Source organism: Vulpes lagopus, chromosome 6 (assembly GCF_018345385.1).
Source record: "Vulpes lagopus strain Blue_001 chromosome 6, ASM1834538v1, whole genome shotgun sequence".
NCBI classification, from domain to species: domain Eukaryota; kingdom Metazoa; phylum Chordata; class Mammalia; order Carnivora; family Canidae; genus Vulpes; species Vulpes lagopus.
Window position 1 is genome coordinate 81,950,144 of NC_054829.1, and position 14,815 is coordinate 81,964,958.

A 14,815-nucleotide genomic window follows, 5' to 3' on the forward strand; every position below is an offset into this window, starting at 1 on the left:
AAAGCACCCCTCAGAGCCACACCTCGGGGCCTGCATCTTAGCATCCTCCCAACTGCGGGGGTTCAATAGCCGCTGGCTGAGTTAATGGATGAATTTTATTTTACTTTTCCTGTTGTGGACTGAATCGTAGGCAGGTAGTACTGTGAAGCAAGCTGGCTCTCAACAAGTGACTTTAAGGATAAGCACGAAGGAGGAAGGTTTCACTCACCCAAGGCCAGTTTTGTTTTGTTTTGTTTACGAAACCCCGCCCCCGTCTCGGCAGAGGCTCCGCCCAGGCCAGGGATGGCCCCGCCTCCTGCCCCGCCAAGCAATCGCTCCTCGCGCCTGCGCGAGCCCCGCCCCGAGCCCCGCCCCGCCCCCGCCCCGCCCCCGCCCCCGTCCCGCCCCCGCCCCCGCCCGAGCCCCGCCAAGCAATCGCTCCTCGCGCCTGCGCGAGCCCCGCCCCAGTCACCGCCCCGAGGCTGTGGCGGGCGGTTCAGGCCGGCCGGAACCTCTCCTCCGCGGGCCCGCCCGCCATGACGATCACCTACAGCTGTGTCGCTAATGGCCGAGCGGTCCTAGCGGAGCTGGCCCTGACCGGCGGCTCCTATCAGGTACCCTGGGTCCGGACCTCCGCCCTGGCAGGTTCCGCCTCTTCGAGGGTGGTGCCTGCCGGGCCCGCCCCTCAGGACGCTGCGCCGCCCGGCGGTCGGGGCCGAGGCCGGCGTCTGGGAGCCGCGGCGCCCGCCCGGCGGCGGGTCTCGGGCGAGAGCCCCCGCGCTTCGGGATCGCGGGGCGCAGTGCGCCGCCTAGGGGTGTGGGGTGGTGGTGCGCGCGCCCCACTTGGCGGGCACGAGCAGCCGCGTGCAGCTGCGATTCCAGAGACCCTTGAAGATTTTCTCTCCCCCGCGGGAAAATGACTTGCAGTTCAGCCCAATTTATCGAACATGTGTTAGTTGCATAGTCCCGGGGTAAAGGTGCAGGGGATGCAGCAGTGAAGAGAAGACGCGACCTTGACGGGCTCCTTGTCTCGTTAAGACCAGGGCTATAGAATTTGCCCAACAGTGTGAAAGTCGTCCGGTGGAGATAGGTCGAGACTGCTCCTGCAGCTTCAGGATGGTGGCTGCTTGCGGACCTCAGCACAGGTGACTAGGGTGCTTAGCCTAGAAATCTTGTGAGAGTTAGCCTGAGACAGGAAAGGGAAACGGGAACTCGGCTCAGGTGGACCGGCACGGGGTGCTCGTTTGGGGAACCTCAAAACCTAAGCGTGGCGAGAGCACAGGGTCGCGGTGCCGAGGGGCTAAAGATGAGGTCAAGAAAGCGGACAGGGGGTAGTTCACGAAGGGTCGGTCCTATATTGTGGTTCTTTTTATTGTAGGGAACCTGGGGAGCAATTAAATAGAGGAATAGCAGGATCTGATTCATCTTTGGAAAACTTGGTTTGGTTACAATAGGGAAGGTGGAGTGGAGGGGAGAAAACCAGTTAGCATGGCATTGTCGTTTCTGAAGGAGCTTAAAGAGCCTGAGCGAAGGGCCGTGACGGTGCAGATGGGAAGGAGGGCGCAGATCCTAGAGAGACTGTAAAACTAAGGGAACTGGGCCATGCCTAGAATGATTTTCAGTTTTTTTCTTTTTTTAATTTTTTCCCCCAGAATTATTGAGACCTAATTCACATATGATGGTGTATAAGTTTAAGATGTACTACATGATGATTTATCAAAAAATTTTTTTCAGGTGCCATTAAACAAGATTGAAATTACAGAAGGAGGAGCAGGATTTTGGAGGAGGAAGTCAGAGGGAATGCAGGGGAGGAGAGTATAGTTTGAAACAGGTTGAATTTTGTTGCCTGTTGGAAGTGGCCAATCTAGTTGGGTATTTCTTCCTCCACCTTATTCCCAAAAGATTGAAGTCAAAAAATGTCCAACAGGTAGCACTCAGAGAGTCATGGCTAACAGTTGAAGCTAGTAGAAGAAGGTAGAAAAGTATGAAAGTGAGAAGAGAAGAGGACCAAAAGGCAGAACACTTCAGGGGCAGGATAGAGAAATGGGACACCAAATGAGAGCTGTGGGTCCGAAAAGCCAGAGAAGAAAGTTAAAGGAATGGTTTATGCCCCCAAAGAAGTTGAACAAGACTTAAAAAGTGCTCGTTGGATCCCCAATTAGAAGATGATTGATGATTTTAGGATTAGCAGTTTGGAAAAAGCAGTAGAGGCAAAAGCCCCATTGCTTGAGGCCAACTGAATGGAAGATGAGGGAATAGGAAGAGTGGAGTTAGACATTCTCACAAGATTTTAGAAGGGAAGTGAGATAGACTAAAAGCTGAAGAAGTATGGTCCAGGAAGGGGCCTCACTTTTTAAAACAGGAAAGACTTTCAATGTATGTTGGCTAATGGAAAGGAGAAAAGGTTTACGATAAAAGAGATGAGGTTATTGGTACGGCAAGACCTGAAGGAACAGAAGGAGTAGAATCCAGTGTAGCAGGGCTCCTGAGTTGCTTAGTTGGTTAAGCATCTGCCTTCAGCTCAGGTCATGATCCTGGGGTCCTGGGATTGAGCCTGGCATCAGGCTCCCTGCTCAGTGGGGTGCCTGCATCTTCTCCCTCTCCCTCGGCTCATGCTCACTCTCTCTCTCTCTCTCTCTAGCTCTCTCTCTCTCTCTCAAATAAATAAATAAAATCTTGAAATTAAGGGAAAAAAAAGGAATCCAGGGTAGCAGTGAAAATGTGAGTCTTGGAATATCCTCTTTATCTCAGGGAATAGAAGAGTGTGGACATAGAGATATAGAACTTGGTCTCCTTCTGGGTTCTCCTCTTTGCCAGTCCCTAAGTGCTATGTTCTTCAGGCTTCTGTCTTCACTACTCCTTTAACTTGTCACATTCATTCACATCCATGGACACCTTTACCTTGATCCACTTCCAAAGTAATCTCTCTCCACAGTTACATCGCCTAACAGAAGAAGTTCAAACATATCATGTCTGGAACTAATTAAATTTCCCAACAGCTTCCTCCTCATCTGTTTCTCATCTTGCTGAGTGGTTCTACTGAGCTGTTCAAGCTGGAAATGAGGAGGCATCTTCCACTTTCTCATCTTCTACACCTTCATATTTGTTCATTTGCCATCCAGTTCTATCAGTTCTGTCTCCTGCATAGGTGTTGAACACATCTTCTTGCTTCTGAACCTTCTAGGCCCTGATTACTTCCCGCCAGAGTTCTTGAAAATGCCTCCTAGACATGATCTCCCGAACTTCAGCCTTGTCCCTCTCAGAACCGGCCTAAAAGGAAGTATGATGTCACTCTCCTGCTTAAAAACATTTAGTGGGGATCCCTGGGTGGCGCAGCGGTTTGGCGCCTGCCTTTGGCCCAGGGCGCGATCCTGGAGACCCGGGATCGAATCCCACATCGGGCTCCCGGTGCATGGAGCCTGCTTCTCCCTCTGCCTGTGTCTCTGCCTCTCTCTCTCTCTCTCTGTGACTATCATAAATAAAAAATTAAAAAAAAAAAAAAAAAAAAAAACATTTAGTGGTGCCTCATTACATTCAGAATAAAATCCATACTCATTAGCCTGGCATTCGAGACCCTCCTGGTAGGGCTTTTCCACGATTGTCTCCTTCTATTCCCACACATCCTGGTGCTCCTCCAGCTACCCTGAACTTCACACTCGTCTCACCAAGGTCTTTACACCTCCCATTCCCTCTCCACGGAACCCACTTTTCTAAATTTTAGCAATATAACCTCTTTTGTGTTTTGTAACTTTTCTCAAAGCCTCCCTGAAGCGTTCTCTATGCCCAGGCTAATTTACATCCCTTTACCAAAGTACTTACGGGGCTGAATTGGAATCTTTTTCTGATCCCTCGCTGCCATCAGACTCCTTCAGGGCAGGAACTGTCATCTCTGTCTTTGCAGTGTACAATGCCTAGTGTATAGTAGATTGTCAACAAACGGTTAAGAAGGGAGAAAAACAGAAAGCTGAAGCAGCTCACAAGCCCAGTGGCCTTTCTTTCTGAAGCATGCAGGGAAGTAAGAAAGTAGAAGGACCTGGAGCAGTATGCAGTTGGAGGAAAGGACTAAAGGTTTGGTAAAACTGCTGTGCAGAAGCTGAGCAGTGAGAAGTAAAAGACTGACAAGGAGCTTTAAGGAACAGTTTGGGGTTTTTCTTAGATTTTTATTTTTTTATTTGAGACAGAGAGAGAAAGCACAAGCAGGCAGAGAAGCAGAAGGAGAGGGAGAAGCAGACTCCGTGCTGAGCAGGGAGCCCAATGCAGGCTCCATCCCAGGACCCCAAGATCATGAAGTGAGCCAAAGGCAGACACTTAACTGACTGAGCCACCCAGACTATCATGTCTTTCCTCTGGGCTAAGTATTAATGTCACAGATATTTTATATTCATTAGAAAAATATTAGTATCTACCAAAGCTTATTCATGAGATCAAATCCACTGCTATTATAGGGTCCTAGAGCTGGACAGGACCCTAGAGAGCATCTTGCCCAATCCTTACATTCTTCATACAAAACACACCCAGACAAGTTACTTTTTTTTTTCTTTTTTTTTTTTTTTTAGATTTTACTTATTCATGAGAGACACAGAGAGAGAGAGAGGCAGAGACACAGGCAAAGGGAGAAGCAGGCTCCATGCAGGGAGCCGATGTAGGACTTGATCCCCGGTCTCCAGGATCACACCCTGGGCCGAAGGCAAGCACTAAACCGCTGAGCCACCCAGGGATCCCGGCAAGTCACTTTCTTAAGATGTGCAGCACATTAATTCCAGAAATAGAACTAGAGCCTAATTTGCCACTGGTTTCACTGCTTCATGTTGCCATTCACTTTGTTTCAAATTTTGCTATGATTTCATTGTGTATATAATCTAAAAGGACACTTGGTGAAAGCTAGGGGAATATGTTTCAGTGGTGATAATACAGTAATTGAAAGTTTATGTATTCCCTTTATTTTTGTGTTTCTTAGGAAATCTTTCCCTGGATTTTTCAGGCAATACCAAGAATTTCAAGTTTTACTTTCTCCTATTAATAAGTTTTACTCAAAAGCTTTTATTTCAAGTGTTATTTTGTGGAAATGGAAAAGTAAATTAGGAATGTGCCTATTTAGGGTGCTTGTGTGACTCAGTTGATTAAGCATCTGACTCTTGGTTTTAGCCCAGGTCATGAGCTCTCAGTTATGAGATCAATCCCGGTGTCAGGTTCCACACCCAATACAGTTTGCTTTTGATTCTTTCTCCTTCTCCCTCTGCCCCTCTCCACTTGTGTGCTTTCTCTCTTTCCCAAATGAAGGAGGGAGAGGGACATCATCTCATAAGTTGTGAGATCAACCCCCCCACACCCCCACACCCCCACCCCCATGCTCTGAGCTCAGCAGGGCATCTGCTTGAGATTCTCTCCCTCTGCCTCTCCACCCACCCCATGCCTGCCCGTACATGTGTGCTCACTCTCTCTCTGTCTCTCTTTCTCTCACTCTCTCTCTCTCTCTCTCTCACTGTCAAATAAATAAATCTTTAAAAAAAAAAAAGAAGAAGAAGAAGAAGAAAAAATGAATGTGACTATTCAAGTCTTCCTAGGTAACTTTCAGGTTCCTTTCATACTTCTAAAGTAAATTAATAGGACTCCATACAATTAACTATATTTAAGATATTCTCGATAATCGTTGACATCTCGCTCATTTTCCCCCAGAGAATGAGCCTGACAAGATACAGATAAAAGAGATCTTGACAATTCTGTTTCATAGAAAGAAATCAGTGAATAATACTGAATAAAAATTTGTATCTTAATCAAACTAAAGAAAGAAGAATGCAAAGAAAGGAAAAGAGAGAGAGAAAAAAAAGGGGGGGAAGGGAAGAAAAGGAGGAAGGAAGAGAGGAAGAAAGAAAAAAGAAAAGGAAAGAGAAAGAAAGAAAAAAAGGAAAGGAAGGAAGCAAGAAAAAAAGGAAAAGAAAAGAAAGGAAGGAAGGAAGAAAGAAAGAAAGATAAATGCTTGGGATATTCAGAGAATAAGAGTTAAATACTTTTTTTAAGATTGATTGATTGATTTTAGAGAGGGAGAGAAAGTACAGTTGGGGACAAAAAGAGAAGGAGAGAATCTCAAGCAGACTCCCTGCTAAGCATGGACCACCCCACCTTCCCATCCTCCAACACAAGCTTCAATCTCATGACCCTGAGATCATGATCTGAGCCAAAATCAAGAGTTAGACACTTAACCATGAGCCGCTCAGGTGCCCCAAGGGCTGAATACCTTTTTTTTAAATACTTTTAATCCATTAACATTTTTAGGATGTTTCTAGTCACTGAAAAGATATTTGATTAATAGTGCTTCCTAGCCTTAAAGCCATGTGTAAGGTGTGACTCTAAGATTGATTAGTGCAATCTGTATTTGCGTACTATAAGTATACACAGAAGTATATGTATATCTGTATAATTTTAATATTTTCCTTCAGATTCAAATGAATATTTCATAACTTGCCTCTTACCACACATTCTGACTACCCATTAGTTCTAGTGAACACTTGTTCTTTAATAAACCAATCAGACCATTAGTAAATTTAGGGAGAGGAAAAATTAAAGACATTACAATGTTACACAAAATAAATGCTGATAATTTATTTTTAGGAAGCAGCAGCAACAGTGCTCAGACTAGTGCTTCTTAGAGCTGAATCAAAGACCATAATTCACATGGGAAGGTAAGGTATATTCTTATTTTTTTTAAGATTTTATTTATTTATGAAAGACACACAGAGAGAAAGAAAGAGACCTTGGCAGAGGGAGAAGCAGGCTCCATGCAAGAAGCCTGATGTGGGACTTGATCCTGGGACTCTGGCATTGCACCCTGAGCCAAAGGCAGACACTTAACCACTGAGCCACCCAGGTGTCCTGGTAAGATATATTCTTATAAAAGTCTGCTTTTTAACAATAATAATGACGTGCAACATTAGTTACACGTGGTCTCAATTGAACCCTCAGAACAGAAAACTTCTGCATATAAAAGTGTAAGATCAAATGAGAGTGATTAATACCAAATTCAGCATAGTGGTTACCTCTGCAATGGGAAGGGAGAAAAATGAAGTTGGGGAAGAGTATACATACAACATTAATTGTATCTGTAAGATTTTAACCAGATGGTGGGTCTAAGGTATTCTTGTTATCTTCTTCTCCACTCTTTTTTAGTATGCCCAAAATATTTCACTAATAAAAAAGAAAACTTCCATTTGAAAAATCTTTAATAAGACCATTCTAAGCTATACTTTGGACATTACATAGTATGGCCTAACCCAGTCTTGACAACATTTTGCTAGTAAAAGAAGAGGTGGGAAATAAGAGCATCTATTACTTTTAGACTCATCATTGTTTTTTTTAAGAGTAAGTTTGTTTTAAGCTTTATATTGTAGAATAAAACAAAATATAAAAACTACATCAAGAGAAAATACAGCCTTATTAAGCTTTACAAGGGAACGTCCCCACCAACTGCAGCTACCACCTACGGCAAAAATATGGAATACTGCCAGCCATCCCCAAAACTCCCCACCTTGCATCCTGTCCCATCCACAGCTTCCTTCCTTTCCCCCAAATCAACCACCATTCCAACCCCTATAGTAGTGACTTACCCTGGGTCTTCACTGCCTCACCACCTGAATATGCAACCTCAGACACAAGAGCCTAATCCTACCCAGTTTTTTTCCAATCTCTTTAATCTATATTTCCTCCCTGCATCCTTTTCCTTTCCTTACAGTTCATCATTGAAGATCCTGTAGAGTGTAGAGTTTCCCACATTCTGGTTTCACTGATTTGCATATTCAGAATGCATTTCACAATGTTTTAAGCAGCTGGATCCACAGGCTGGATCCCTTCGGCAAGACTCTGGGTGTTTTTTTCCATCAGATGGTACATGTGTCTGCTTATATCTCCTTTTGACATGCTAAGAGCCAGTGGTATTCCTTGCCTGCACACCATAGAGCCATTCATTTATTGGGGAGTGCAAAATGGTGATATTCTAGTTTGTTCCCTCTTATTAGCCAGCATGATTTCAAAAAGAGATGCTTTCTCATCTACCATTTCCTTGCCTATATTGTGCATTCTAATTGAATCATTTGAAGACCTCTTCCTGAACTCCTGCTTCATATATCCAACTGCCTATTCTGCATCTCTTTTGGATGTCTGATGGACATCTCAAACTCATGTCCAAAACCAAGCCTTCTCCTACAGTCTTCTACATACCACTTTTCCAGTTCCTCAGGCCTGAAACCTTTATATTTTTTTTTCCTGAAACCTTTATGATCCTTGACTTTTGTCTCCTTGACATCTAAACCCAATCCATCAACAAATCGTGTTGCCCTTCCCTGCCTCTAGTACTACTATAGGAACCACACCATCATCATCTCCTGTCTGGGTTACTCCATACAAAGTTAGGTTCATTTTTGTAATTGTGGGTTTTTTTTTTTTAAGGATTTCTCTCTTAAAATTTGACTTAATAGCATTTTATAATTATGCAAAACATGCATGTGGCTCCAAAGTCAAATTAAGAAAACAGGTTTTCTTTAAGAAGTCTAATTTTCATTCCTTTCCTCTCCACACTGTTCTCTCTTCCCCCTAGACAGGTTATCCTAGACAGATAACCATTTTAACAAAGTTTTCAGTTTGTCATTTTCTTTTTCTTTTATTTTCTATAAAAGACACATGCATATATGTGCATTTCCCTTCAGGGAGTATATGAGAATGATAGACAAATGGTAATACATCATACACACTTTTCATCCTCTTGCTTTTGTTAGTTATGGTGTATCCTGGACATCAGGTATTCATGGTTTGTTTTTGGGTTTTGTTTTTTTTTTCATTTTTAAAGGTTGTTTCTGAATGTAACTCACTAATAACATACTAAGCGTAAATGTAAAATATCTCTTCCCTCACACCCAATATCAATTTACTTCAAATCACATATATAACTTTTAGAGAGATGATAGAATTAGCAACTCGTTTTCAACAAACATTCCTCCCAATTTAGAAATAAAAATATTGGGCAGCCCTGGTGGCTCAGCGGTCTAGCACTGCCTTCAGCCCGGGACCCGATCCTGGAGACCTGGGATCGAGTCCCACGTTGGGCTCCCTGCATGGAGCCTGTTTCTCCCTCTGCCTGTGTCTCTGCCTCTCTCTCTGTCTGTCTCTCATGAATAAATAAATAAAAATCTTAAAAAAAAGAAATAAAAATATTTTCCAAGTAGAGAGTATGTGTATGAATCAATATCATCATTAAAAATATTTGTAGGAAAAAAAAAATAAATATTTGTAGGGACACCTGGGTGGCTCAGTGGTAATAATAAACAAAATCTTAAAAAATATAAATATTTGTAGCATATTGTATTCATGATATGATATGAAGGATTTACACTGAAAGGGCAGGCACATACTTTAAATTTTCTGCCTCTGGGATTATCTTTTCTCCCTGTTTCTGAGCTTTGTCATGTTGTGTATATCCAGTTTAGCGTTTGACCAAGTCTGTCACCCACTAACCATTTGGATATATAGTGTTCAGAATGACTAGATTAAAAGTCTAGGCACCAAGCAACTATTTTTGTTGCCAGATTTTTAAATTTTCTGGATTGTTGGGCAGTAAAGATAGAGGCACTTTCCAAGAGTTTTCTAGCTTCCTAATATGTGACCCTGAGAAGGCATAAAAGGTCAGATAAGATACACTTTCACATACTGTAGAGGACTTTAATTTCCCCCTCCCCAATTAATCCTGTTCCTCAGAATATTTAGTATTGGCAGTTCATAACTTTTAAATTCTAATCTATCATAATAGAAAGCCAAGAAGTACCAAAATTAAATATGTCTACCTAAAAATACAGGGATAGTAAAAATCAACAAATATAGTATTTTCTATTTGATGAGAATCTTTTTTTTTAAGATTTTATTTGTTTATTCATGAGAGAGAGAGGCAGAGACATAGGCAGAGGGAGAAGCAGGCTCTCTGCAGGAGCTCAATGTGGGACTCGATCCTGGGACCCCAGGATCATGCCCCGAGTCAAAGGCAGATGTTCAACCACTGAGCCACTCAAGGCATTCTTATTTGATGAGAATCTTGATTCAGTCTTATAATGAGTGATATCTACCAAAGCCATTTTAAATATAGATAGATAAATAGATGGATAGACTTTTCTCTCCATTGTATTTCATTTTTATTGATGAAATTTTAAATACATATTCTAATTTTATAGTTTTTATTTAACATAATTTCTCACATGTATGAAAGATTTTCTAATTCTCATTATAAAAAGTTACATAGCTTGTACACTACTACTGAGAGCTTGAAAATAAAATTAGATTCTCTGCGAGGGTATTTAAATTTCTCCAATGTTATCATGTAAATGAATGTATTCTTTTCAAGCTTTGTCTATCATACTCTCTTTATTGATGGAATCACTTACCTATGTGCTACAGACAATGCCTTGGATACCATAACACCATCTGCATTTCTTACAAATGTAAGTAATTTCTTATACTACTTTAAGAACTTTTTCAATTATTGAAAGTATGAGGTCTTTGTTTTATAGTATGTTAGTAATAGTGTCACTAACCAAAAGCAGATCACTTATTTGTCTATAAAAGAGAGCTATTAATGACCTTCAGAGATTTCTCCTTTTTTTTTTTGACCTTCAGAGATTTCTTACACCTATTCTTCATCTGCCGTTTCCACACTTCTCCCTACCCTAAAGCAACGTCTGCAAAAGACTACCTCACAAATCTATTAGACTCTCTCTTTGTATTTATTTTATTCTTTAAAAATAAGAGAAATTAAACTTTGCTAATACTTAATATACCTTTTCAATAGCATGTATATTTAATTTACAAATGGGGCGCCTGGGTGGCTCAGTTGGTTAAGCATCCAACTCTCGATTTTGGCAGGTCATGATCGCAGGATCATGGGATCCCTATATCAAGCTCCCCACCCAGCAGGGAGTCTGCTTGGGATTCTCTCTCTGCCTCTTTCCCATTTGTGCATGCTCGCTCTCGCTCTCGCTCTCTCTCCCTCTCTAAATAAATATTTTTTAGAATAAATAACAAATAAATAAATTAAAATCACTAATGGAAAAATTAGTCAGCAATGCTATATAGTTACTAACAGTTATTCTCCAGTCATATTCATGAATCATGCATATATCTTGTTAGTGAACTGTCTTACTTTAACAAAACTCAAACTGTAACCAGATATAGAATCAAGGATTATAAGGACTAATATTGTAATTCACTCTTCAGATACACCTTGATAATTGCTAGAGTCTAGATGGTAAACACTGTTAGCAATTTAAGTGACTATCCTCTAATTTTTTTCTCCCTCTGCTATTATGAGAAAACATCCCAACTTTACCATCTTTCCAAAACCAGATGATACCAAACTGCCAACCACATAAATTTTACCACTGTTTCTGGGGAATACAATATTGAATACAAACAACTGCAAGAATTCCTTCTTGAGACTTTGAAACGTCCTATAACAACCATAAGCCTTTGAAAGATAGTATCATGACATTTAGTTGGGATTGTTTCATTATCACTGAATGGATTTTGAGGGGAGGAGCAGGAGGGCAAAATGAGAAACACTTATTTTAGAAAATATCATGGAATCCCATCTTTCTTTGTCTGCCAGAGGTGAGCATCTGCTCTTCCCCTCAAGCCCTCAGGCATACAAAAGACTCAAAGTGGTATCTGTGGACTCTCTGTATGAGGTTGTGATCTGTACTACAGCAGTGGAGAAGACTGGGAAGGCACAGTTTTCATAAATACTGCACCTTTGATTAGAAAGGACACCCTGCCACCAAAAAGCTAGAAATAGTGTGGAAATGGAATATTCTTTTATTTCACATTTCTGCCAGACTTTGCTTCAAATAAGCATTTGCTCTGTAATTCTCCAGTTGAAATTATCTATGTAGGTTAAATATTTCTATTAATGTCCCCAGGTTAGTGATACTTTTCTGAGAAATCCTTTGATGTCGCAAGAACATTTTTCTCCTTCAAATGCCGTTGCTGCAGATTTTCAACAAGTATTAGGAAAGTATATGGTATGTAACCTCCAACTGTACTCCTCAGCATTATATTATAGCTGAGAAAATAGTTTGGAGTTAGGAGATAAGAGCTATAAAGATGAGTGAGAACTGAAAACTTCTACCTTTATATAATGGTAAGGAATGATATCCTCAATATATTGATCAGTGAATAAAACAAGATAGAGAAAGTATGTATGGCATACTATTATTTGTTTACCATTCTTATTTGCAACCATTTAAGAAAGAGGGAATAAATACAAATATCTGTATTTGTTTGTTACAGTAAAAAAAAAAGAGAGGGGGGGGGTCAAAAAAAAAGGATTAACCAAAAACATTTTAATCATTGCCTATGTAAGGATGGGGGACAGGAATAGAAACTAGGCCTCCCTGAATGAAACTTGTTTTGCAGATTTGACTTTGGAACCATGTAAGTATTTTATATAATCATAAAATACTATTACATTAAGTATATTTTTTAAAGATTTTATTTATTTATTCATGAGAGACACAGAGATAGAGAGGCAGAGACACAGGCAGAGGGAGAAGCAGGCTCCACGCAGGGAGCCTGACGCGGGACTCAATCCCGGGACTCCCAAGATCACGCCCTGGGCCAAAGGCAGGCGCCAAACCACTGAGCCACTCAGGGATCCCTTATTACATTAAATATTTAAAAATAGTCCCTAGAGTGAAATAAGACAATCATAAGAGGACAAATACTATGTGATTCTACTTATATGAAATACCTAACGTAGTGAGATTTATAGAGACAAAAAGTAGAATGATTGTTGCCGGACCCTGGGGGAAAGGGATGAAGAGGAATTAGTATTTAATGGGTACAGAGTTTCAGTCTGGGAACATGGAAAAAGTTCTGGAGATGGTGGTGGTGATAATTGCACAACAATGTGAATATATTTAATGCCACTGAACTATACAATTAAAAATCTATACAATTACAATTATAAATTTTGCTATATATATTTTACCATAATAATTTTTTTAATTTTAAAAAGTAATGCCTAAAACTCAAAAAAAAGAACCTTATTGTGTATCAAGTTGATGGCTTAAAAACAGAAAAATTTATTTCAAGCAACTTTAAAACACAATAATTTAATTGTATATTCCTAGTGAGATTATACCTTAATAACAAAAGAACTAAAAATAAATCTTAAAGTATTTCTTTTCAAGTGTCACATTGGTATTGCTATTCTAAAATTGGTTTATATAGATATGTTACTTTCAGTAATAAAGTTAATGTCATTAGGAATCAAGATATTCAGCAAGAGTTGCAAATATAAAGTCAAAGAATTAAGTAAAACCTTATCCCAAATTTTAATTGAAAATTAGTATTTTTTTAAGATTTTATTTATTTATTCATGGTAGACAAACAGAGAGAGAGAGAGAGAGGCAGAGACACAGGCAGAGGGAAAAACAGGCTCCATGCAGGGAGCCTGATGTGGGACTTGATCCCAGGTCTCCAGGATCACACCCCAGGCTGAAGGCAGCGCTAAACCTCTGGGCCACCGGGGCTGCCCAAAAATTAGTATTTTTAAAAGAAAACCAAATTTTGAAATTTTTTAATTGAAAATGGAATATCGAAAGTTTTTTCTTTTTAAATAAAAAGATTTTATTTTTAAGTAATCTCTACACTCGACATGGGTCTCAAACTCATGGCCCCAATATCAAGAGTTGCATGCTCCATCACTGAGCCAGCCAGGTGCCCCCAAAATTTTTTCATTGAAAATATATCACATGATGTATTTTCTCTTTTAAAAAAATCTATTTTCTAGCCTATTGAAAACCATTAGAAATAATGACCAACCCAGAAGCAATGTGCCCCTTTAGCATCTAGATTATTGTCTCTAAATACCATTTTACACTAAAAGGAACCAGGCCTGATTGCAGGAATCAGGCAGGAAATGTATAAACCAGAAGCATTTTGTCATACCAGAAGCAACGAAGCTTCAAAGTTCACTGTGCTGATGTCAAAAGACTTAGGAGCTAATTTGAAGAGGCTAACACTAGTCAGTAATAGAATAACTTGAGCATCAAAAAGAGTAATAACTGCAGTGGATTGTAGCACATCAAATGTGTTAAATTCCTTGAGTTTCAAGATACTATCAAAGACAAAATAATCCCTCATCAGTCAACTCTGGAAGATACTGAAGATCCACTTCATCATTCCGAAAACCAATAAATAAAAGACTCAACCATTTTTTCTGACTTTCCTATATGAACTATACCTCAAAGAAAACAAGTAATTGACTAGGGAAAAGGTGGGGTTTTTTTGGTCTTTATAGAAGTATTCTAGCTTTCATAAACAAAGAAGAGGTGATAAATTTCACTATTTTATAATCCCTGATGAAATAATGGATCTAGGCAGTCATCATTGATGACTGAAAAAAATTAGGTGTGGGATGCCTGGGTGGCTAAGTGGTTGTGTGCCTGCCTTTGGCTCATGTCATGATCCCGAGATCCAGGATCGAGTCCCGCATCAGGCTCCCCATGAGAATCCTGCTTCTCCCTCTGCCTATGTCTCTGCTTCTCTCTCTCAGTCTGTGTCTCTCATGAATAAGTAAATAAATAATATTTTTTAAAAATTAGGTGAAAAGCTGATGAGGAACTTCATAACAGATTAAATGGGCTCAAAACACCTAAACCCATTTATTCCTAAATTCACAATAAGGGGTGATTGATCATTAATTATGTTTCTTAATATTACACAATCAGTGGTATAATCACAATAAGGGGTGATTGATCATTAATTATGTTTCTTAATATTACACAATCAGTGGTATACAGCA

General features: G+C 40.3%; 1 protein-coding gene across 6 annotated transcripts in view; it reads left to right on the top strand.

Annotated features, from left to right (window-relative positions):
- Positions 1–456: 456 nt before the first annotated feature.
- Positions 457–14,815, top strand: part of LOC121492808 (vesicle-associated membrane protein 714-like) — a 38,125-nt gene continuing 23,766 nt past the window's right edge. For 2 of the 6 annotated variants that reach the window (XM_041757989.1, XM_041757992.1), the window contains exons 1-4: positions 463–593; positions 6,589–6,659; positions 10,358–10,454; positions 11,928–12,029. In XM_041757989.1, the coding sequence (XP_041613923.1) occupies positions 516–593; positions 6,589–6,659; positions 10,358–10,454; positions 11,928–12,029 (348 nt within the window). In that variant the 5' untranslated portion in view covers positions 463–515. Of the gene's footprint in view, positions 594–6,588; positions 6,660–10,357; positions 10,455–11,927; positions 12,030–14,815 lie in introns of all 6 variants that reach the window. The other 4 variants (XR_005988298.1, XR_005988299.1, XM_041757991.1 and 1 more) reach the window with 4 other exon arrangements.